General features: G+C 32.2%; 1 protein-coding gene across 2 annotated transcripts in view; it reads right to left on the bottom strand.

Moving 5' to 3' along the window:
* The window catches only part of LOC123709018 (zinc finger protein Gfi-1b), a 48163-nt gene extending 32373 nt beyond the window's left edge, over positions 1-15790 (bottom strand). For both annotated transcript variants that reach the window (XM_045660094.1, XM_045660095.1), the window contains exon 1: positions 15628-15790. In XM_045660094.1, the coding sequence (XP_045516050.1) occupies positions 15628-15751 (124 nt within the window). In that variant the 5' untranslated portion in view covers positions 15752-15790. The remainder of the gene's footprint in view (positions 1-15627) is intronic.
* Between the last annotated feature and the right edge of the window lie 11354 nt (positions 15791-27144).

The raw sequence follows: 27144 nt of genomic DNA, 5'->3' as shown, positions 1-27144 counted from the left end.
TACATATAGACATACAAAATGTAGCTATGATGACACAGGGAACAATGATTTTCATAACTACGACTATTTAATACATGCCAGGAACTATAGTTAGTATATAAGTTTTGCTGTAATTAAAATGAATATGATCTATTATAATAAATTTTAATTATTAATAAATTTTAATTTACAACTGTGTATAGTTTTGGAGTTTGACTTGTGCATTGGCGAACGTTCATCCGATTTTTTGCCTTCGGTGTTGCCAACCACGATCAGCTTATCTAGGTTCTCATCGCCCCTACGCATTGTGTGACCAAAGTACGAAATGATGCGTAATAAACAGTAGTAATAATATGTATCTAAGTAATAAACAATTGTTAAGGTGAATTCAGTTGTTAATCGGACAGTGGATTAATTTATAAATGGCTGGTGTTCATGTAGTTTAGACTATTATCAACATCTAACCAAATATAATGATAAATCGTGTTGAGTTGACGGTTTCGTAACAGGATAAGAGCCATAAGAGCAAGGACAATCTGTGCTACATCCTAAGGAAGAGACCGATTCGATGGCGCCTGCTCGTCGCGCGTGGCTAATATGAATATACGCTTTTTCAATTGATTTAACTTTGATTGGTTTTAAAGTGGATTTGTGAGGTCTTAAATGAGTTTATACTTCGTCAGTATGAGTCAAACAGTCACTACGGTCGCACTAGCTTAGCTTTACAATGCTTTTTTGAATGGATTTTTACTATTAATAAAATATTTTATAGCTAATTTTTTTTCCATATCTCTTATTGGAATATGCGATGCTTCCTCATAATCTGATACATTATATTCTGTACTATTTTTATGCCGCATAAAATTCATCAAATGGCCATGTTATCTTACAATCTACAACTCGAAATTTACATATAAAACTTGATACACGTGTTTATATGCAAAATGCAACAACTTCATTTATGAAATCGAATTGACCTCCATTCTCAATATGAGTCATCTGTCGTAGATGATAGAGCATAATTCATAAATAAAAAAAAGCTGGAAACGAAAGCGGCGCCAGCGCAGTTCAGGAATCAATGACCGCCGTCCGGCGCGGGCGCGGTAATTTGTCGACGACGCCAATTGTAATATTGCTTCCTGTGTTACAGTTATGTCCAAGTCTCGGGTGATAAGCGTAAAATCTTTTTTAAACAATTCTACTCAGACAGAAACCTTCTTTCCTCAAGCCAAGGCGTTTTTAGTTTTATATATGTTCTCAGGCGGGTGCCTGACATACCCACACACACCCTGCTAACACTCACTCACACACGCGTACATACCCTTTCCCACTATCACACTCAAATACACACACTCACGTACACACACCCAAACATACACCCATACAACTTTATTTCTACTAACTCCTAACTAGTTGACTGCTTTGTTTTGTTTTACTTTCCTTATTTAAAACGTTAAATTTGTTTGCCTACCCATATATGTATGTACTTTTTGTTACCACTCAATATGACTTTGCTGTGAATGGAAGCCTGGTTATATATCACTGGTTTTTACCTAGTTTGGAAACCAGTCTCCTAATACCTTCTCAACTGTAATCTTATTTATTGTTGTAAATGTTATATGGGAGAAAAGAAAAATAAAGAAAACTAAGCGTGGCGATTATCTAAATCGTCAGTTACGCCCCGAGTATATAGTCAGAAACAGGCATCAGCATTTACGTTACATTCATTTAAAATTTAATTATTTTATACAATTTTTAACGTGGGCTGGTAGGTAGGTAGTTTAAAATATCCTTACCAATCTAGGTACACTAGCCTAAAACAAATAGGTATATTTATAATAGCTGAATTCTAAAAAAAATAGTTAATTAATTGATATTCGCGAACCTAGTTGCATGTTACCATCTTATACGTAGAAAGACAGAGCAGCCAATAAGAATTGACTTTACTAACGAAAAATTAATACTGCACACGTCAGATGTTATAAAAAGATAACAGTTATTGTAATATCGACCTAACCTTCGATCGATCTTAGTGGATTTGTAAGATTAATGCCGTCAAAGCGATCAACATAGATATGTCAAATGCATACGAGAACTTGCAAAAATTCTTTTTGCACCGGCGAAAGAGATCTTAAATAATACTTATTTATTAAACGAGTATCACCTTTTAACATTAGTATTAGTATTATCTGAATTTGTAATTAAGTAGTTTAATTTTAATGCCAATTGATACAAAATGTTGCCTCGTGATTTGTGTGCTGCGATGTTGCATGGATCTGGTTAGGGCTACACCTTCTTAAATTCTCTTGTGATTTTCACACGTGCATATCTTGTTTTTCATTTTCTGATAAGTTTGTTTGTCATAATTTATGTGTGATGTTTGAGAGCATAAAAAAAAACAAATTGAGTGGAAACGATTATTTAATTGTTGTTTAAACAAGAAGTGTAGCACAAAGTTTCAAGAATAAAAATATTATAAGAATAAATGAGAATGAAAATGGCACAAGTGATATAACAGTGAACAAAATAATATTTACAAAGTTTAATCGGATTATAGAAAAGAGATTTTTTAAATTAATTTTATCAGATGTACAAGATAACAAATAATTTTTCTAATAATTACTACAAGGATTACTTATCTGCATTCATGAAACGATTTTATCAAATTTCTGTTATCACCTCAAATGTAATACTTTTGTTTTTTTTAATAATGACCGTACATACGAACCTTTATCCTCTTACCACAATAGCTCAGAGGTTTTTTAAAGACGGGCCCGTATAACTTATAAATACATAATCTATAATGAAAAATAATTCGTATATAATTTGAAACAACCCTATTAATGTAACAATTCCAAAACGCTTTTCGCTTGTGTTTGTTTGTACCATTTCACAAGGTCAAATTTCGTAATGACAAAATAAATTAAAATTAAAACAAAACTAATTTATATTTAATCAGTTTAGTTCTTGAAGTTTGATTAACTGGATAACTCAAATAAAATCATACATTTTATTATAAAAAGAATAAGACAAAGTAATGCGATTATGTTATTTATTATATATCTGGCACATTATATACATATAAAGCACATTATTACTATATCACATACAGTATTAATTGTATGATATTATACTATTTAACATTCCCTAATTTCTTAAGAAACGTCTTCTTTTTTTGGACGTTCGTGGGTACATAATCTAAAGGTATTTATTTCCAACACACAAACATACAGTATCTACAGTATTATTACTTACATAGTATATAATAATAATAACGTAAAAATTAATAAATAGAAAATAAAAACAAATATCAAAAGTACCTGCCGGTAGAAGCATTTCCGCGCTGTGTTGCGATTCTCATTCTTACTTTTATTTGGTAGTTATACATTATCACTACACTATTTCAGTACCTGCCTGGGTCGGAGATGATGTAAAGAAAATTGTCTAAATAATCTGAAAACTAGAGTCCAATCAAAGCCAGAACAAGAAAAATTTAATTGGATTTAGTAGTTCCTGAGTTTCATGAGGTTAACACTCTTCAGCTTTATAAAATAAAAGATGACAACGTGATGCACAATAAATTCCTAGTTTTTAATTGAAATATTTTTCTTATTATTTTACTCTGGAAACTAAACGAGGGTTATAAATAGTGGCGGCGCCGATCGGCGCCCTGCTGGTTTAGCGATCCCACTGGCTATCATTCAATTATTGCTCACTTTATTGCAATTAGTATCACGTTGTAGCGAGGTGCAGTGTTTACATTTATTATTACATATAGTTTTTACTTAGACCACCCAACTCAACCCAACCCAACCCAGCATTTAGCAGATTCAAATGGTTTCTCGAACACTCCAAATATACTTGTTTCCTATATAATTGGTTTTTTTTCATCTATGGTGTTGATTGAATGGATATATAAGCTTAAGAGACTATTGTATAAAACACAAAACTATTCGAAAGATTATTGTTTACTATTTTTTATTAATTAAAATATTATAAAACTACTAGCTGACCCGGCAAACGTCGTTTTGGCATGTATATTATTTTCAGAAACCATTTTTTTAGTTCAATAACAATATACTACTATAATAAAATACCTAATAAAAATAATGGGATGACCATTAAGGATAGTATGTATGCTGCATCATAAAAAAAATAAAAACAAAAAATTGTCTTGAATAAAAAAAAAATTGGTGTACGCCTTATCACTTAGAGTTTTGAAAGATACTCTCACCTATTGAATATGCATAAAATATTCATAAGCATCGGTCGGGCCTTTTCGGAAAAGTACGGGAAGGAATATTGTGAGAAAACACGAGAATTTTATATGAATAGAGATTATACAATTAATTATTACTTTGTAGGTTCAGAATTGTAAATATTGTGTAATAGTTTTGTAATATTTGATTACAATTAAATTTTCCTTGATGAAATATGTCATTAAAAATAGTATATTACTTAATAAGACACGTGGAAATACAGAGATAACGCATATTTTGTGTTTAATTTCTGTACTTTACGTCGGCTAACCTAATTATTTGGGTATTCGGAATATTTTGAGTATTATTTTAGTTTTATCAAGCACGTGGTGGTCATGAGATTTATCCTCCCAATTAGACCACACGCGGTTCTCCGCGAATCAAAATAATTTGTTTAAATTTTTATTTGATAAAATACTTTGTAAGAAAACTATTTTATTCCTTAAAATATATAGTTCGAAAGTCGGTACATTTTATATGATTGTAATCGTTATGGTGTAACTTATTAAGACTAGATTACTGTAAGTAATCTAAAATCCGAAGTACTCCAATAAAAATAAATACCTACATGACTAGAACATTTTTATTTATAAATGCCATACCTTTTGCTGTGTTGTAATTTAGAATGAAGTTACATAATATTATTTTTTTCATAATTTAAAATCAGTAAATAAAATTATTTATGTTTAAAAACTTCTAAAAATATTTCTATTGTGTTGAGGAACATTATTAGTTCGATTTAACATTTCCTACATATGTTTTTCAACAATCGTACAAACACAATAAGAATATATAAATATAATAAAATCATTTGGCTGATGGAGTAGTCTAGGGGCGTAACTCCCGATTATTATTATTAAGATTATCTTAATTCATTATTCAACGAAGAGCGATTCGAATCGTCAACAACCATTCACTTTCCGAGCGGCTTGATCACTTGGCGTTGCGTTAATATGCGGGGTATATGCAGTGATACTTCTACCGCAATTACATTGGAGAGTGTTCAAAGTTGTTTGGACTAATACCTGCTAAGTTTGATCATCGGATAGAATACAAAATACCATCCGTAAACCTAGACGTCCGTCGTTCCACTTCTGAGCGTTTCTTAAGGCAATTTTGCCGCGCACCACTTTGCGGAACCACTGAAGTATTTCCGGACCAATTCGAATAAGGGTCCTTAAAGAAAAGAGCGTACCTATTTTTAAAAGGCCGGCAATGCACTTGCGAGCCTTCTGGCAATGTGAGTGTCCATGTGGTGGCGGTATCACTTATCGTCAGGTAAGCCCTTCAGCCCCTTTGCCTTTTGTTACATAATATAATGAATAATAATAATAATTCGATTTCCCTCGGTCTATGAGTTTTTATTTTTATGTGCGAATATAATCATTCGTTAAAAAACATATCGCAAGCACGACTGGGACCTAAAAAAATTGTTTTAGGCTCATTCGTGGATCATCCACTTGTCGGTAAACTTCTGATAACAAAATTGACTACTTTTGATTTTTTATATTAACTTAACATCATTATAATTGCACTTCTATGCGTGGCTGTAATCTGCGCAGTGTCATGTTACACTGTCTGGGTGGTCAGCCGCTGATCAGTGCAGCTTTATTGGTTACAATCGACCCACTCACCCACAATCTAAACTTCAACGGAAGCAGATCACTTATTGCATTCAATATATATTGATTTTATGTATATACTACTTTACGAATATGTTACAGTTATTATACTTATGAACTTTTCACAAAGAATTTAAGTGGTTTAGTGAAATATCCTGTATTATATTGTTAAATTGAGTTTTTGATGTTTTGGATGCCATTGTATCAAATTTAAAGAATATTATTGTTAAAAAATTCGTTTCGATCTTTAAAAATGTATTTGAGATGTATCTTTCATTTATAAATATTATCTTTTAAAAAAAATCGGTATACAGGTGACATTGGTTAGGCAATATATTCACTTCGATGTCTTAATGAGGGCCGTGTGATAACAGTATTGGTTTCAGCGTGTGATGCGTCACCGGAAGTATAGGTTCGAACTTTGGCTGTGCTGTCAATACACTTTTATTCTATGTACGAATTGATAACATTGTAAGGAAACTGGCCTTAGACCCTAAAAGTAGACGGCGTATGTCAAGCACAAAGGCAAATCACACATTTGTCTATTAGAGAAAAACAAATGCTTACGAAACAGACACAGAAATCCCAGCCTCAGATTTGACTGTAGCAGTTAAATTGAAACTCTGTTTTAATGAGGTAATTCTAATACACAAAAGTTAACTTTATGAATATGTGTATTAAGTTTTGATTTTATCAATTCTAGTAACGCAACCTAAATTCTATATTGAAACTTGTAAACACATTTTTTAAGTATGTTAGTTCGATATGAGCTCACTATATCGATACTTTAAAAGCTCTCATTCATATTATAACAATTGCTAACTTATCTCTTCCAAGAATGTTATACAAAGACCACGTACAAACATTTCTAATTACTAGCTCATTATACATACGGGTCAAAATTGCCCGAACATCGTTATCTTGGTGACATGCAGTCTACATAATTCTGAATACTTCTTTATTTAATACAAAAGTCTTTGTGGAATTCTAGGGTTCAGGCCGGGTCACCTCTTCCTGATGTGGAGTATATCAAACATAACAATGTTTTTAATTAATATCGCGTAATCTTTTCTGTGAACGCTAATAGAGGAAGTTGACCATTCTGTCTAATTAGCAATACGTCTCGGTTAGCAACGGTCTCACCGAACAATTTTGATAATAAAATCAATATTGTGAGTTTATTTTTTCGTGAATACGGTAAAACCATATTCCTATATTTTTATTATATTCATTATTTCGTATGTGATTAGTGTCCTGCTAATGTTTAAGATTGCACTTACACTTATTAAAGGTAAACTTGAAAATGTCTAAAAGCAAAGTATGCAATACTCGTAGTAAGTAGAACAAAATTTGGAATATAATGAAAAGAAATATTTTGTCAAAATCAAAAACATAAATAAAAAAAGCCTCATATATTATATATAAATCACATTCATTCGAGGTCATGTTTTTATCGTTATTAATATTTATTTATTTTATCTTTTATTATTATATGTGTGAAGTGACCTTTATACAAATTTCTTGTAATTTTTTAAAAGTTAGTTTAAATATTTTTTTAGTAAAATGAAACACCTACTAATAGTTAACTATATAAAGTATTTCACCCCGGCTTTGCATAATCACTACTTTTAATACATATATTATAATATGTGGTGTTATCAAATACATATCAATTAATATCATTGTAAAAAAAATTATAAGATCTTGGTTGTAATCTCTTATATTAGTGATTCACTGAAGGAATGATTTTGTGAGTGAAACCAGAGTCTAGCCCACGTCTAATAAACTCCGATCTAGGCCGATTCCCACGGAATCACGCCGCCCACGCATGATTACTCACATTGTTTGTCATCTGCTACTTTAATTGATCTAACATCTAGTTTAATTAAATCGTAGCTCATTCATAGATGCTGTGTGAACGGCTCGGAAGAATTGGGATAAGGTCATGTAACGATTTTGGTCGTGTTGAGACTGACTCACACTGTTATTGGTTCTATCTTGATAAGGAAGTCCCGATCGGAGTATAGACATCTATGGTTCTTATTAAAATTGAGATTTTAATTTTGATTACGACAAGAGATAGTCTAAGTAATGTTCTAATAAGTCAAAGTGTTTCGCGGGGGATTGAATCGGCAATCTAACTGACGTCGCCTTTTAAGCTACAAGATTCATTACTCTTGATAGATACTTCCACAACTTTAACCAAAATATAATCAACATTTACTTAGAAGTTGAGACCCATTTGTTGTGTTGTAAGATGTTGACGTTCAGGTGAATCCTGATTGATATTATTTGTCTCTTACTTCCGCCGCAATGGCAAGAGCATCTCTGGTCGTCACTGAAGACGCAGCCTAATCAGGCGCAGTAGTTGATTGTCGTGCGAACAGCGGAACGGGTTAAGAGGTGTTAATTGTGCGAGATTGAATGTTTTCACAGGGCAGAATCTCAATTGAACGCAATTGAGTATTTTTACTAAGCCATCGTAGTACTGCGGTTTACTGGTCGAAGGTACGCGAGAACTTCTCGATTCAAAGTGTATCAAGGAGCAGTATGGTAAAAACATCCTTAAAGACTATTATCTATCTAATAGGGTCGAATTATATATATTTATCTAATAGGGTCGAATTCTAGATAATAAAAATTTATCTTAATTTAGTTAAACAATAATTAACATATATTTTGTCTATGTTCCTTATGGTCACTTTCAAGTTTATTGGTAACAGCGTATTGGTCTTTGTGCCTTTGAAGGGGACAAAAAAAATACTAGCTATCAAGAAAAACACTTTTTGAACGGATTAAAGCTATGTATTAATGTATGTAAGCTATGTATTAAAAAATTTTTTTAGAATTATGTAAATAATTAAGTATACATGTAATACTTTACAACAAACTCCCAAGCGAAATTAGAGAACTGTCACTTAATAAATTCAAAGCCCTTGTTAAAAGCAAATGAATTAATAAAGCCTTTTATAAATGTGACGAATACCTAAATGATCCCAACCCTTGGGATTGATTTGCTCCAGTTCAAACAATTTGTATTAAAAACTTGGCGATTGAAAAGAGTGGCGGAAAGTTTCTTGCCAGTTCTTCTTACCCGCTCTACGCCCTTGACTTGCGAACTGGTTGTAAATGTAAATTTACAGTTAATTTAATTTGTTTTTCTTGACGTTCATAAGTGTACATGTTTACCTATATGAATAAAGATATATTGATTTGATTTGATTAGCTTTAACCCGTTCAAAAAGTGTTTTTCTTAATGTGTAAAAGCTATTTTAACAAAAGACTAGCTATCATCATCTATTACTCTGAAGGTATTTTTATAATGTAATTATGTAGATTATTTCAAAAATTGTTCTAAAAAATATCTATTTCTACGCTATAGGCACGTAATCATATAAAATATTATCAACAATATTTTTTATGGATTTGAAAACCATGTAACAATTTTTAATCAAATCCAAATTTCCGCTGGATTAAATATAATATAATTAATTATATGATAGTTAATCACTGCTATATAATCGTTTATATAGTAAATAGCCTTGACCATTAGATACCAGAAATATAAGCCGTATAATAAAATCTCCCTGAAACTAAATCCCGTGGGAGACTCGGGATTGAGGGCAAAGTCGTTACCAATGCCATTATCTATGTTTTGTCTTTAAATATTACGTTTTATGACTACGTTTTAATTAACATGTCTTAATGCAATCGACATATGATTCATGTAAGAAATTAAAATATATACAAGTGGTAAAGTAGGTAGTTTACTAGTAGTGGTAGTTAAACCAGAGGTCACGCGTTCGAATCCCATACGTGCACTGTAGGGGACTATCGCAATTAATTTATATATAATGTGAAGGATAACATCGAGAACCATGAATGTTTTGCAAGTACTAAACCTACTTGCTTATTAAGAAAAATGATCATAACAGACACAAAATGCTGTTGCTCCGCCACTAAATAAGCAATAATATTGAAGTCGATGACTTGAAGATAATCAACGATATTATTTTACTTGGTTCTGAGAATTATTTCCATAACAGTACATAAATGCAAATCGATCAAGTACCTAAATCAGTAGGACATCCAATGATGTCCATCAGTCAAGCCTCTGATTGGTTAGAGGCTGCCGACGTCTGATCTAGCCGCTCATTTCTCAACCCAATTTGAACAGGAAGATTCTAATAGGGTTAAGATTTAAGATCGCGGGTCATACTAGTCATTGCGGAATGAGTCATAATTTAAGCTTCGAGCTTCGCTATGCTAAGAACAAAATAAGACCTCGTTTACCAACTCTTATGAGTGCTATACATCGGAAATAGTCCCGAATCTTATCCTAATAGTATCTTAAACCTTGACATGTTGCCATAATTTTACAATACTGTTAAATAACAGTGTTATATCGCGTATATTTTTAGATGTTGTACGCATTTTAATACGCTAAAATAGGTTCGCGCTATAAGGTTTTGATAGTCAATCAGTCTTTAATTGATAGAATACCGTTTTATTTTAATACGTACATAATATATAATTTATACACGTGAAACTTCATTCCAGCGACACAAGATACTACTATATCAGCGCGTCAATTAAGAGGATCGCCCTACTGAACTATCTATTCTATATACACGCAACTATAATATACTAATTAATATGTCATACGGATTGGTAAGACCTTTTCAATGGCATTAAAAATGTGCCATAAATCCCATGATTTACATCCCACACTTAGATAATTACGACGCGAGAAAAGATTCCAGGGCTCATTACATTAATGGTCCGCACGTGGCCGAATCCCTTCACAGAAGCCGATTTAGCCAAATTATTTATTAATGGGACCTTTGAACGCTGTCCGCAAGTTCATTTTCAAACGGATTTTTGGTTAGCTTTCACAGAACATGTAGGTTGCCTTCTATTTTATTTACCTTTAAATTTATATTGTTATAATTGAATATATGTTTCCCATATTCTTTTATATTTCGGCCCTGTAATGTAAAAGTATTTAGATTTATGATTACTGATGAATTGTTGAACTTATTTGTATCACTATTAATAATTGTATTCTTACTTTAAGTTTTAGTAAATTGAAGCCGTAGTACTCTACGAACAATCGTGATACTACCAATCTCGCGACAGTTGTAGGGGGATTACAAACGTATAGGAAAGCCATTCTTAAAAGGTTCAATTGGTTTTTTAAACGATGTCTTAACTTATAATAAACACTGCCTATCAACATCTCCGCACTTGGCCGGGTACGTAATGTATTTAATATAGTAATTAATTAAAAAGGATTTAATATCAACAAATGATAGCCATTTAGGCGAAGATTGAGCTGTGAGAAGCGGATGTAGGATGTTGCCAAGGCCGTGCGATTTTAATGTCGTCGTTTTGTCGCGCAACAACATGTGCGCGCAATATTAAAACAGTTATGGACAGCCGGACTGAAAGTTGTGTATTAATTATATTATTATTATGTAAGAAATCACAGGTTTTAAACCCTTAAACACCTCGACCAGGGAAGCTGGTCGATGTGTTTAAAAAAAGAGCACTTATCACCCCTTGCTGGTATTTGCTGTCACGTATTTTTAGTCTAAATTAGCACGTCGCTATTTTTGTTATCATTATTATTAGTCCATATCACACTTATAAGATCTTCCGATTAGAATCTTTAAAAATCGACTTGGTGTATTGCTTTTGAAAAAAATGTATTGTTAAATAAATGATTAATTGCGTGAGACACTGAAGTTGATATAAATTTAATAACATTTGATATGATATGTACGATACAAATAATATAAGAATTGACCAATTCATATGACTAATAATGTAAAATGTAAAACTCCTTTAAAGACAAATTTGCGCGCCATTGTGTGTGGTACAACATGAGAATTTACTATTGTACCATATTCTTGCAATAAATTATTATTATATATTTAATTAACGGTGTAACTCAGCTATGTAAGTAAATGATTGATTAGCTAATAATCGGTTTAAGGAAGTAAAATAATTTGATCTCGAACTTAAACAATCTAGTATCAAATGCCTTAAGTAACACTAAATGATCTATTTTGAGTACTGTAATTTAAATATAGAATCATGTCTCTCGTTGTTTTTACAGTTTTGTAATAGTTCTTTCTGAAGTATAATTCGTCTTTATTACTGATTTGTTAAAACAAATCAATGAAAATCGAGAGGCCTATATAAAAGGTCGGTAGTACTATGAATAACAGATTTCAAAGCGCTTTTAGGATAAAACTAAATCATCGTGGAATAGGAGACGCGTGCGCGGTAATTCATTTAGGGGTGCCGCGCGCAGAGCTGAATGTGAACAAATTGGATTTCCATTCCTGATGATGGATGACGACAGGCAAATCAGAGGTCAATACATTATTAAGTAAAATACTCTCATCATGTGCACATTTAACATTTCTTCGTAAGGTGAAGGAAACTGCCATTTTTACCAAAAAAGTCGACGGCGTTTGTCAGAAACAGAAGGTTGATCGCCTAAATGGGATAAAAAAATCTGAGGCCCAGGACTAACGGTTGCAGGGCCATTTTATAAACTACTCTATTACTGCTATTTGCACACCATTAAAGGCACTGAGTCTCAGAGTTAAGAGTTAGATGTCACTTACTTATTATGTATAGATATATTTAAAAAGAAAACGTAAAAAGTATATACACTTTTTTGTTAAATTAGAGGCCTATGAAAGCCGTTACTTTTAGCATAGATATTTATACATATAGGATGATTACTGTACTAAAAAGTAATTAAAAACATCCACTCTCTAGTAAGCAATCCCATTAAAAATCAATGTATACAGTGGCACAACGAGAAATAACGTACAAACTCAATAAACCGGTGTTCGATCAGCCAAATCCGATTATGTACGGGATCAGATGTCTCGTACAGAAATTATTAGCAATCCCCGATTACACTCTTATATAATATTAATTGTATCTGATTTTATTATTGCATTTTGTATCTAATGGACATGAAGAATTCTATTAATATACAATTATACAATCGTGCAGTTACTACACTATTGATTTGAGATCCTCTTATAAATGGAAACAGATATTTTTAAAGACTTTACCGATATGAAGTAAAGGTATTACATTGGAAGATTAACGTATTTATCAATTACAATTATTTATTATAAAAGTGTCCCCGCAGTCATTGTCGTTTACGAAATTATATAGCGTATTAAGAATTATTACATATTAAAATAATATTCTTTAGCGGAAGAAATTGGGCTTACGTACACCAGTATTGTATTTATTTTTAATGCAAAACTTTAACCCCACTACATTATTATTATAACAAATGGTCGCGGCTAGAATTGATATCTACTTTTTTATAGAACAGGGTGAAAACGGGCAAGAGGCTCACCTTATGTTAAGTGATACCGCAGCCCATGAACACTCTCAATGCCAGAGCCTTTTGAAATTTGGTACGCTCATTTCTTGAAGGTCCCTAATTCGAATTGGATCGGAAATACTTGAGTAGGCAGCTGATTCCACATAGCGGTGGTGCTCGGCAAAAAATTCCTTGAAAAACGTTCTTTACTATCATTTTCTATGCAAATCCCATATAAAATATAAAGTTGCTTCAGGTAATTCCATTAATATCAATACAGCTATTTATAAAACTATTAACACAAAGTTATAACAGATACGGCACTCACAAGTTGGTGGATGGGCGTGATGATGTAGGTATACCTATGTCTCAGAAGAATATGAAAGATGTAATAAAGTTATTCAATAATTATTTAATACCTTCAACTTGTGGGTATTTTATTCGTTAGATTCCGCTACAAACTGTTGAACAATAGAAAAATGTTGAACAATAGAAATCAATTTATATTAGGGGTAATGCGGATCACCGTTTTACGAGAGGGTTGCTTGCGTCATTACTTTTGAATACATTTTAGTTATTAGAAAATATTTATATTGATAATTATAAATTGATGTGCCACGGCCAGCTGCCGTCAATTAAAAAGAGGACTAGTTAAAGTCCTCTTTTTGATTCTTAAAGACGATAAAAATAAGGTAACTTAGTAAAGCCTTCACAAGTCTACCAAATGTTTCAGAGGTTCGAAAATAAAAACCAAGGTGTATTCATAATCATTTAGCTGAATAGTCTTAAAGGGTATCAATTAAAATATAAGTTCCTTATGTGTCCTACTGTGGACATTAGCAAATAAAGTAAAATAAAAGAAATGCATACATTGGAAGCTTAAAATATTAATACAATAAATTGAAATAAATAATTAAAGATGACAGGGATATGAAGACATCGCAAATGGACCGCAAGCATAAAGCGTACCTTCTTAAATTTTGCGTGACTTCCAGTAGTAACATACTACTAATTTACTTCTAGAACCTGTCGAATTTAATTCTAGAACATATTCTAGAAGTAAATTCGACAAGTTCGTTCTTTATATCGTATCAGTCATCAAAACTATGCGCTTAAAGTCCACGTAAAATCTTTTGTGATACAAAACAAGAAGCTTAGCCGTAGCCAACTTCAATTAAAGTTGATTACATGTTCAAAGTCTTCCGAGGCGCGATAAAAAAGCAACACCCTCTCATCGGGGAAATTGAAAATTAAAATTTCACCATTTTCCTTTGAACATACCGTACTTTGACCAATCAGAATGGCATTCTTTTTGACATTTGTTCACTATTCGAAGATAATTTAGGTACTAAAGGTGTTTGAGCTTCAATGAAACGTTAAGTTTTAGTTTTTATTTGTGTCAAACTATCGCTTCCATTATTTTACTTATAGTTGCTAAGTTTATTAATCAGGCAATTTAACCTATAATTTAAAAAAATATTTGAATATATCACGAGGTTTTTATTAAGTATTTTTATAAGTTTGGTCTTAATAAGTATGTTACGTCCATCGTAAAATTACTTATAATCTTTAGCGGTCGCTCATTAACTCCGGCAATAAATCCGTATGTTTTAAATACTATAAAATCTAAATTAATATAAATTATTTGAATTGGTACCTTTAGCTTTCACTTTCATAGCTAGGCTGAACAATTTCATAATACGAAATAAATAATATATTTTTTTACATGTATTAAAATTGTGTGTGGATGTGGCTCTCATAAATAAAACACAAATACATCTAGATTTACAAAGTTCAAGTTGTGTATGTAGCCGCACATACCGCTTCCTGACCGCAGAGCTACGCTGATTTTCAGCAGAGCTTTTCTAACTTCCTTATTGGTTGTTATTCTAACTGACAACCGTTTAAAAGCCTCAATATTATATAATAATACCATAGAATATTCTCTTGTTTATAAAATATAGAAAAATGACAGTTGTACCTAGTTAATTTATAGATAAAGAATTTGTTAAAAAAGCGTTACAGGTAGATTAAAATGTTTTATTCATACTTTAAAATAAAATACATGTAAGTGCTTAGTCTACAAGAAGGAGACACGTGACAAAAGAACTAATAAATGCTAAAAAGCAATCCATATATAAATAATTATTTACATTAATGATGTGTTCTCGTAGCACGTTGAATAAGGGATTACTGCCGAGCTAAGTTTTGGCTTTTAGATATGAAAAAGGCCGTTGAAATCTAAAATAATTCAAATACCTTATCAAATAGGCACTTAGTTGTATTAGTTACCAATATATGATAAAATATACCATGGTCTTTAATACGTACATTTTAAATTTGGGTAAACAGAATTATTGGTTGGTAAGTCTTCCTTATTTACTTTTTCGAGATAAAAGCTTACCTTTCGGGGTGACAACTCTGAAAGCGCTGTTCGAGATTGGCTTCGGCGATTCATCCCTTAGCGGCGATCCGTTTCGCACCATTGAAAAGTCCAAAGGCATCGGTATCATAGCACTTACTTCCATATTAAACGTCAAAACATAACCGACACAATGTTAGTAACGTACGTGCGACGCGCGCGGACCGCGAGTATGTATTAAAGTTCCCTCACAATGCTGAGTAGAGTCAACTCTATCATGTTAATAAGGTCGAAAATGTATGCTTTTTGTATGGAGTTTTGGACCTTATCAGCCTTCGTTGGGCGTGGTAGATTAGGCCCCGCCCGCTCCCCGCCGCCATACGCGTGACAATCACTTTGTATAGGTAACACAATAATATGATTCCTGATAGATTTTATTGTTCCAACGATGCGAGAAATTTTCATATGTCTTGTATTAGGTTTTTTGTTGATTATGGAAGGGATTATACTATATCGGTGACGCGGTACTACATTATACCATTTATATGATTGCGATATGAATACACTTATGTAATTGATTTTAAGTCATGTGATATTTATAATTTCTCGATTTTTTATTGATAGTTTAATAATCACAAAAAAGTAAGTAACACAGATAATATATGATTAATATATTGCTAATTTAAAACATAGTACGTTACCAGATAACAAAAAACATATATATTTCCACTGACTTAGTAAATAAAAATGCCTTTCAAAAATGACGTATCTCACGTATAAATTGTATATAGCTTATTATTTATTTAATTTTAGATACATATAGTGGGAGTGGAGTAAAACCTTATCAAAAAAATTCATAAAGTAGTCATCAAACAAAAGTTTTTAAATGTATATAAATGACCTTACAGACAAACTATTTTAGTTATTCTCTGTACTTATTAAAAAGTTTTAGAGATATTTGTAAGTCCACATTGGCCGCACACATTTTTATATTGTATACAGTATTTTTCATATTACCTTCATTAATAATTTTCGCCTACGCTGTCACGTTTTTCAAAAACTAATTACATCTCTACGCAATGATAAAGCAAAGCCGCTGTATGATATTTTTATCCAAAATGAATTTTCCTCAAACGACTCTCAACAATAATGAACTTTGGTATTGTAGTAACAAAAGTTATATTTGTGTAACATTGATCTTAAAAATGGGGATGGGAAAAGCGTAATTTTTACAGAGGAATAATCCCGGTATAATCTAGCCCTGAATCCCATTAGTGTGCCCCTTGATTGCAGCCGGGAACGGCACAAAAATCGAGGTTCGTATGGAAATAAAAATGAAAGTAATATGATTTATATTTGCACGCGAAATAAAATAATCTTCTCTAAAACTGATAACTTCTACGATATACGGCCCCTTCGATACCTTCCCCACCACCTATGGCTGATAATACAATAATTATACTTCAAAATAAATAGTTTTTTCTTTTTTGAATGTAATACTGAAATATTTAACAATTTCAACTCTTATTTCTTTATCTAAGCCGTGAAAGAAAGTTCTAAGCCCTAATCGTTCGGCTTTTTTTTATAAAACAGGAACATTATCTGATGTTAAGTGTTCACTCACATAGAGGAACCGAGTGTGCGTTATTGGGCTTTTAATAACTGGTATGTTTATTTCTTGGAGGACTTTCAGTCGAATTTGTTCGGAAATATTTAAAGGCGCAACTGGGTCCTTGTGGTGACACGCAGTAAAATTACCTCTGGCATAACAGCCATCGAGTTGATATGGTTGGAATATCATATATGGCTAATCTAATTGAGACTGACCTACGCAAGCTATATTAAAGCGTACAAGTCGCACAAGTGTACTGTCTTATCTGATAATTTTGTCTTTTTGAATGTAAGTATATATATTCATTATCTCTGTATGCGGATCATACGTTACATATAAATCAGTGGCACTATAACCTTTTTAGGTCTGTGCCTCAGAATTATGTATCTGTTTCATGACCATGTGATAGGCATATAGATGATCAGCCTCCTGTGCCTGAAATACGCCATCGACTCTTTGAGTCTAAAGGCGAAATGTTTCCTTCACCGTTCGAGCGAATGTTAAATGCGAACATGTACAGAAAGTACATTGGTGCACAGCCCCGGAGCGAACCTTGGACATCAGGGATGAGATTCGTAGGCTGTAGCCACGGAAACATAATACAAAGGTATACAATACAATACGAGTTTGTGTTATTCGGGATTTGCGATTTCGTAAACTCCTTCCAAAAATGTTAACCAAGGGCTTTGAGGAATATTCTGGCAAAGCATGTATCGTATCATTGGGATTTTTATTAAAATCTGTTACAATCAATATTCAAAGCCAAGTCTCGCTAGGGGAAAATTAAATTCCATCTTATAGTAACGTTAAAATTTAATATAAAGCGTCGGTAATATAAAATAATTACCTCGGCACAGTATCCCTTATTAATTTAAGCATTTTATCTCAGGTCGTTAGTAAGCAAAGTGGTTATGAGTAGAGTGAAATTTTGTTGTAGGTAATAAAGAGGAAAGGTTGTTCGACCCGTTCCAAATTTTTGTTTGTATGAAAAGATCTAATTTTATATTATTATATACTTGTAATTTTTGAAGTTATATTTCTTTTGGCGTGTTAGGATTAATGATGAAAGTAAATTTTTACCATGCACGCGCATACCGTCACAAAAAGCCGACGCCCTGGAGTTTTCATAGTCAACATTTTAAAGTAAAAAATGTCAATTTCTTGAATTATGTAGAAATATTTTTTGTGATATTTAAATTAAATTTATATAACTAGATGATTCGTTATAATAAAACATTCAATGTATTAAATACCTTTTTTTCTGTAGTTAGTGTAGTTTCTTCTACAAACGTAGAATAAGGCGAAAGATAAAAAAAAGAAAAGATTTTTATCTTGTTACGCCAAAGAAGTATAACTTCTAACGCGTGTACATAAGTACACACACATGTTTTTTTACGTAATAGGAGACAAACGGGCAGGAGGCTCACCTGATGATAATCGATATGGACACTCATATGGCCAGAAGGCTCGCAAGTGCGTCGCCGGCCTTTAAGGAATTGGTACGCTTTTTTCTTGACGGACCCTAAGTCAAATTGGTTCGGAAATATTTCAGTGGGCAACTGGTTCCACTGGTGGTGCGCGACAAAAACTGCTTCAAGAAACGCTCAGTTGTATAAATACAAGATAATACTTGATGACGTGTTCTTATAAAAAAATGTAGTTCGTTTGTTACAAATAACGCTTTATTTGACTGACTTTTGGTACAACTTTGAAAAAAAAAATATGTAGGGCTACAACCTTTTTAGGTCTGGCCCTCAGATTTCTGATAATTTGTCAATATAATGGGCAAGTAGAGCAGCCTCCTATGCCTGACACACGCTATCGATTTTTTGGGTCTAAAACAAGGCTTACTCACGATGTTTTCCTTCACCGTTTGAGCGAATGTTAAATGCGCATATAGAATGAAACTCCATTAGTGGATAGGCACTGAGCAACACTGCTCTGGTATGTCTGTGAACATAAAGGACAATTCCTTTATTTTATTTAGATTAAGCTTGCTAGGCCATAAAATCTTTTTACTTTGATAATTTAACGCAATTATCGCTTAACATTAGCATAGAATAATAATAATAAAAAAGATAGCATTCAAATTATAATTGCATAATCTTTTCTATATTTCAGGGCAACATTGTTGAGGATAAATTTAGCTCGGCTAGTATTTTGTTCGCCACTTTAATTATGCCGGGTTAATTAATACAAAACATTAAGTATCAATCCACGAGATTGGGGGTTTTATAAGCGTCAGCGTAATTTTATTTTCAAGGACGTCCCCATTTCTTAATCCTGATATTTCTAAAATTTAAATAAATAGCATTTGTAATACGAATATGTGTCTTAATGTTACTTTATGACATTATTTTATAACTTTAGCCTTACCTACCATTACCTACTATTATTAGAGTTATTATGTAATAATGACTTAATTATAAACGTGTGTAAATAGTCACATTTCAAATGTCTGCTGAGCTATATATATTAAATATGTGAGTCTAACAACTATTTAATGTATAAAATATAAATATGATGTTTACGAGTTAATAATATAATTGAATTGTCTTCTGGTTTACGTATGTTTTAAGTAAGACTTTGACAGTTCCTCGCGGACGACAGCTCTGAAGCTTTGGATAGTTTAAGTTGTGTAAAAAAGGTCATATTCGTTAAGGTTTTATTTATAAAATAATATTTTCGTAGCCCCACAGGTATTCTAAACGTTTAACTAGAAGCAGGTAGCCATCAAAAATCATTTGAAGTTCGCACAGCGGCGGAATTACCTCGCTCAATGTTTACTTTTAATTCAAAATTTTATTCAAACGCCTTTCATGTTACGTTTTCCGGCTTTTGTTTTTTCTTTGATCAAACAGAATCGTTTGTCACAGGAGCAGGGCCTAGATGGAGTTTCGAATGTTTTTACGGTTAGGGTACTTTGAATAATTGGCCAATACCTGAAACAAAATTCGCACAGAGATTCATATATGCAACAGTCTTTCTTCTTAGTATTAAAAATATTCAATCAACAAACTCATTCACTTGCCTCTCGACTATATTACTATTTTCCAATGTCTCCTTTTTTATTTCATCTTCTCAGGTTTCTGGTGGGCGTCCTCTCGTTTTTCTTCGCACTGGGCCATTCCATTTAAGGTTTGTTTTAACCATCTGTCATCACAAACGCGGCCAATCTGACCGGTCCACTATAACTTATCTCCACTATTAGTTATCTTTGTAAGGCTTCGTATTAAAATTAAACGAGTGTTTATGAATATATTATCATTACCATGATGATTATTACCTTTCCTCTGGAATCTTTATACATCATGTGCAGACGGGTTCAAATTCAAATTCATTTATTCATATAGGTTACACAATGTATACTTATGAACGTCAAAAATTTATATTAGAAGAAATAATTTCAAATAAAGTCAGTGCTGAATTAAGCTGTAAAAATATATCATTTAAATAATTCTTCAAATAAAACTTTATGCCTCGAAATAAAATCGTAACGATTCTGAAAATGTCCATGACTAAACCCTGCGGTATAAACCGGTTAAAACAAATAGCTTTGAACAATTTGCATACAAATGTGACAAACTGGAATTTTACAACCCGACCCTAATTAGTGGCTTCATAGCTGACGGTTTAAAATATACCTAATAAACCCTATAAGAAAACTCTCTTATAACGTCATTGAATTCTATACGACTAAAATTTCTAACATGAAAGAGAATAAGTGTTGCCATTGCGGTTAAAGCATGCGACCCTTATCCTTGAGCTTTTGCGCTCAAATCATGGCTGTGCAATGGAATTTTCTATGAGCATTTGCTTCTACTGTAAAGGCAAACTTCGGGAGAAAACCGGCAGACCTAAAAATCGAAAACATTTGTTAGACTCACTTACTTGGCTACAAAATTATAATGATCGAAGAAACGGATGCAATACGAGGTTAAGGATTACTTTTAATATTACATGTGAGTTCTGTGGTAATAAAAATATCTAACTTAACTCGACGTTTTGAATGCTTCGGAGCAATACTGTTCAGCGAGTTTCTTATCAATGTTCTCCATATTTATATTATAACTGGAGCTACTTTTGTTTACTTACCAATTTGTATTTGCATTGTTATTGGTAACCTATTCAAAATTATATCAAATATCAATATATTATATGCTTTTTGTTAATTTAGCACAGGATCGACTCCTGATCTTGGAGCACTGTTGCAAACGTGTCATGTCATATATTTTTTTCATTTTATGGCCTTTTTGCAGAAAGAATTTAGGGTTATTTATGTGTTGAATGAAACTAAGAACTATTACTACTTTGTTGAGCTTCTAAATGCTTCTAATTTCATTATTAAATTCTGTATAATTCGTAAACAAATATCTCGTAAGATTTCTATTTGAACAATCTGTTTCGATCTATCTAGTTGTATTCGTATTAAGCTAAATCAATAAATAATAGTGAAATTAAAGTCGACACATCTACGGTTAACTTTTGATGTCTTGACTTATACGTTAACAAACTTATTATTATTGGTTTGAGGCTCTATTTATTCATTCGTTAAATTCCTTAATTAAACATGCCTTAATGGTAGTCAACTAGTCTGAGAATATATTCGCATGGGTCGCGCAGATGTGACAATGATTCGCTTCCGTTGTTATATGTTACGAATAAGACATCCGACGTACAATGATTTGTTGTTGATGGTCAGAAAAAAACAAATTCTCATTTCATATAAACCTAAAGAAAAAGAAATGTTATTAAAGATGCCTGTTATGGATGCTTTATTTTCGCATATTTATATAAATATGTAGTTCTAGTACCTTGAAAGATAACTTTAAAGTAATATAATTATTTATTTTTTATCAGAGTAACTGTAGATATATCCAATATGTTAATTTTATGTTTTATTTTTTAATTTCAGAGATGTATCTGTTTTGGTTAATTCTAATATTGGTTAGCAAATATCGTTTGTATCCTCGGAAGTAAAACCGGAACCAAATAATACAATAATAGAATTTCAAAATAATCAAAATATTTTTTATAGTTTTTGTTACAACTAATTTTATAAGCAAATTCAGCGGTTAAAGTTAAACTAAGATGTTATGAGTACACTTGTCTGATTCTGAATTAACACATGGTGGGTTAAATTTGTATTAATTGAGTACTTTATTTTGCTGCTAATTTGAATACTGTTAGCGGAAGTTCACAATTAAATCATGTACGTAAATATCATATGACGTAACACTAATTTAGGATTATGATAAATATATAGGATTTTATGGGATTGTAATGGCTTAATACTTATTTATGCAACATGTCCATACAATAGTAATAAAAACTATTGCGTGACAATTATTTTAGGTAAGCTGTAGTCAATATACTATAGCAGAATTACATCTAATGACACATAATGTGTTAGTCTATTAGCTTGCCTTTGGAATACTACTTTCAGCTGTAAATTTGTAAGAAGTAAGAATGGTTGGTTGTGGTCACGGCCTTTGTACCCTCGATCGTGAAACATTATCAGTTCGCGCGTTCTATAAACTTCTTACTTCTTTATATCGTTAGCGTTTATCTTGTGACCTAGTTTCATTTCATTATTCAGTAAACTATATTCTTAGTACCTGTGAAGGTAAAAATAGTCTTATGTCAGTGATGAAATAATAAAAATTATATTTTAAAACAAATTGAACAATTCAACAATAGATTTTTTTATGAGATAAATAAATTATGCATGACTACTAACTAAATCTTACGACGATATTGAAGTTCTCATATCCATATTGATTTACAATCCACTGGCAGCTGACAAAAAGATACTTCTTCTGACAACTGTCACGTCAAAAGCAATGATTAGTCTGTCCATTTGTGTTCATTGCACAGACTAATTATTGCAAATATTATTATGAGTATGGAATCATAGTCTATGCAATAATTTCAATTTATTATTATTTTCTAATCTGGAGTTGTATTTCTTTATAGTTTTGTTTGTTTTATATCTATGAAATAAATTAAAAATTATTGGGCGCATTTACCTTTTACCTATGTATCGGTTTGATGATAAAAACATTATTTTAAAGAATATCATAAATACTGTTATAATCTGCAAAAACCCGTCATCTTTTAGTCGATACCAACTCCGGGGAAATAAATATAGATAACACAACTTTCTCTACAGCTGTGATACTTTTGACATTCAACACCATTTGTCTTCAGTCACCGTGACCACGCTCGCTGTAAAGCGCGCAAAACGTCGGAAAAATTTAAAATTATGTAAATAATTAATAATATAATATAATAATATAAATAGCTTTGATCCGGTTAAAAAATTGTTTTCTTTCAATGTGTAAAAGCTATGTTAACCAAAGGCAATACTCTATTATAATCTATTTTTTTACTGTTATATCTATAATTCATGTAAGTACATATTGTTACAAATGCAAGCTGTAAATAATATTAAAGTGATCGCAGGAAGTCTGCATATTGTCATGTGTCTTGCAAGTGTTGATGAACCTATGCAATAAGACTACTTATTACAAGTTATTATTTACAAGCGACTATTTGCAGATGGAATGATTAATTAGTGTTTAGTAAGATACGCTTCCGGGCACTCATTTTGTTTAACAAGAAGGTTTTAGAAATGTTCCGATGAAAAAGGCGATCGAGACTAGATTGAAGAGTTACTTGAATGTGAATGAATTTTTAAATTAAACGACGATAGCGATGTAGTCGAAAATACTTACTAATTGGCTAGGATCAAAACGACAAATAATTATCAACCAAGAATCCTAATAACTTTGAAATATAACTTAAATTGTCGCCCTTTTTACTAAAAGAAGCAGTATGAAGTAATAAAATAAAAATGCAATTTACAGCCGAATAAATTGCAATAACAGTCAGGTACATGGACATAAACAAAGCTTATTATGGATTATCGTAAAAGGAATACACAAAAGCGAGTAAACATTCGCGCTTTCTGCTTCTGAAGCTTTCATTTCAGTACACATTAAACATAATAATAATCCAATGGAACTAACACCCCACATGGGCCTTGGCCGCAGATTGCAAAGTTTCTTTGATCATTTTGCTCTTTAAACAAGTAGGTGGTCAATTGTTATTAGTAATAAATGTTATGTCTATGTCTTCTGTGCCTTGCACATGCCGATTTCTAGGTCTAAGACTTGCCGGTCTCGGTATGATATTTACCGTACAAGAAATTGCACAAATCCTTGAAAAATCCTTTGGTGAACAGCCGGGATTATAGCGCACGGGATGAGTTGCATGCCTACGCTAAGTCTAGTTAAAGACATTTGAGGAAAAATAAAATCATTATTATGTTAATATAATTTAATCAATATCAACAGAACACATTGCAGTTTAAGAGAAACATTAAAAACCCAAAGCAGTTGAAAAGGGTTTCTATCAACAAACATTATCACAACAAGGCGTAGTGACTGATCGCTTATCGCGGTAAATATAGTACTTTGATTAAATATAAAATAATATTTGATAAATATTTAGTTATTGTCCTGAACACCACTACTAACCTGGTACCCGCTGAAGTATTTCCGAACTAATTCAACTGAGGGTCCTTCAAGTAAAGTGTATACCAACTATTAGAAGGGCGAACGCTCTGGCATTGCTAGTGTTCATGGGAGGCGGTATCACTTAACTTTGGGTGAGCCTCCTGCCCGTTTGTCCCGTGACCAGTAGTTATCTCAAATGAAATCTTTGATAGAATTTTTTGTATATGCAATTGTGTTGAAGCCTTGTACTAACTTATTTTTTATCTTTCTAAAACTTATACGCGTTTAAAGTAGTGGTTCTTTAGTTCATAATATTTATTCTAACCTTGTATTCGTCAAAAGGAAATCCTACGATTTTATTACATCAAAGAGTCCATAACAACCCTAGAGCAATGAGACAGACAAGTGCTACTGTTCGCATGCTTCCAATAGGGTTGCCAACAATAAAAAAAAATAGTTGATAACTAAACGATCAAATTATTGAGAGGTATATAGAAAAAAATAAGATTTTATTTACATTCATAGATTAGCTTTGCAGGGATCATTCATCATATATTATAGTTTCAAGGTATGAGGCTTAATTATAATTATTGGTTACATAATAAAAGAGCGCAAAGTAGGTTGACATTGGTACCTCATATAAATGTCTCACTTCTCTCGTATGAAAAAAAAAATATTTTACCCGCTACTGGATTGGTCTATTCTATTATATTTAATATGTACTTTTAAATGCCATAATAATACAATTAAAATTTAAGGTTCAACACGATTAGGGCGCATAGGGCGACGTTTATGTTAGGCTGATTCGTATACAATTCGCAAAACAGATGAACAGCTAAATTTTCAACTATGACAACCCTTACAAGTCGCAATTTCGGTTGCCTCATAAATATGTATGCGGCGGCTCTTCTTTTCCTTACTTATCAATTATAGGGTCGTTTAGGCGACGCGCCTCGAGCGAAGGCTGGGAAATGTACCAGCGCAGCAAGGGTTAAGTACGAAATGTATATTACGGCTATACGCTTGTTGCTAATATAAAACGACTATTTTTAAGCAGTAAAAGAGGCTAACAAATAAATGTCTTCTTGTAAAGGAAGACACAAGCTCCCGTGTATTTATATGTAGTACGTAAAATACTGTGTGACATAATCAAGAATATCGTAAACTTTAATAAATGTAAATGGAAAAGAAGTACCTCTGTTTCTTAGCTAAGTTAGGTTTAAATTTTGATTTTTGATAAATAAATAGTGGCAAATTGCGTATAAAAAATCAACGCTCATAAGGCAGACGTGCCGTGCCTCTCAGCCATATGTTACAAGATTTCATAGGTCTCGTGCAGCTAACTTCACTTTCATGCAAAGTAAAAGGCTGGAATCAGCTAACTTCAATTCACTTGATAAAAATAAGAATGCAATTACATCACGCGCATTTATCATTCAGTATATTTTTTGTTTAACGTATTAAAATAGGTGCTTACATACGACCTACATTTTGTATGGTAGGAATAAAAAGAAGATTTCTTTTAAATATAATATATTTAATTAATCATAGTAGTATATACCATCTTATAGGTCACATCAAAAACCATACGGATGGGAATGAATAAAATCTTTGAACGCGGTTTCACATCAGAGTTAATTTTTTTAACTTGCAAGAAGTTATCCATATTTCGAAAAAAAATGGTAATCTGTTAGAGCGGGGAGTGGATGTCTTAGACATTGCAATTGAACTTGGTAGCAGTCTATTGTCCACACAGGTCTAGCGTTGTCGTGAAGAAGTGGCCTAAAGCGATTGACCATCCAGAATATTATCAATTAATTGGTATAACTCAATTATAATTTTAAAAAAATTGTTTTATAGTATGATCCGATTTGTCTTATTTACACTTCCAATAGTTGCAATCCCAAACCCTCTGGTTCAAAAGACCCCAAATTTAAACCTTAGGGGTGAATAAAAAAATACTCAACAATTTTACGGTCCCACTGTCCCCAAGGTAGTTTCGACTTGATTATGTTTAGGGTTAAACGTCATTGATATTGCCGATCTGGGTCGCTGGAGGGTTATTGAATTTTTTCTCTAATTTGTACGGTCCATGTGGCGTGGGACGGGTTGAGATGGTATCACTTATTGATGACTATTAAAATGCTGTTTTATTAGAGAATTGATAGATTATTACTGGCCGTGGCTTTTCACGATATAATCTTATATGAAAGTATGTTTAGTCAAAATGTGCAGTGCTCAATATTAAATTAAATAAAGTTAAGCAACTTGTTGTAAACGTTGCTTTTTTGTCTGAAAAATACGAACAGTTTTGGATTGAATTTAGTTTTCTTCTTTAGAATTTTTTACCTGATTTACTAAGGCAGTTTTGCCGCGCACCACCGCTATGTGGAACCAGCTGCCCAGAAGTATTTCTGAACCTAGTCG

The sequence above is a fragment of the Pieris brassicae genome, chromosome 4 (assembly GCF_905147105.1).
Source record: "Pieris brassicae chromosome 4, ilPieBrab1.1, whole genome shotgun sequence".
Classification (NCBI taxonomy): Eukaryota; Metazoa; Arthropoda; class Insecta; order Lepidoptera; family Pieridae; genus Pieris; species Pieris brassicae.
The sequence above is the reverse complement of the archived record's forward strand: the minus strand, read 5'-3'. Positions and strand labels throughout refer to the sequence as shown.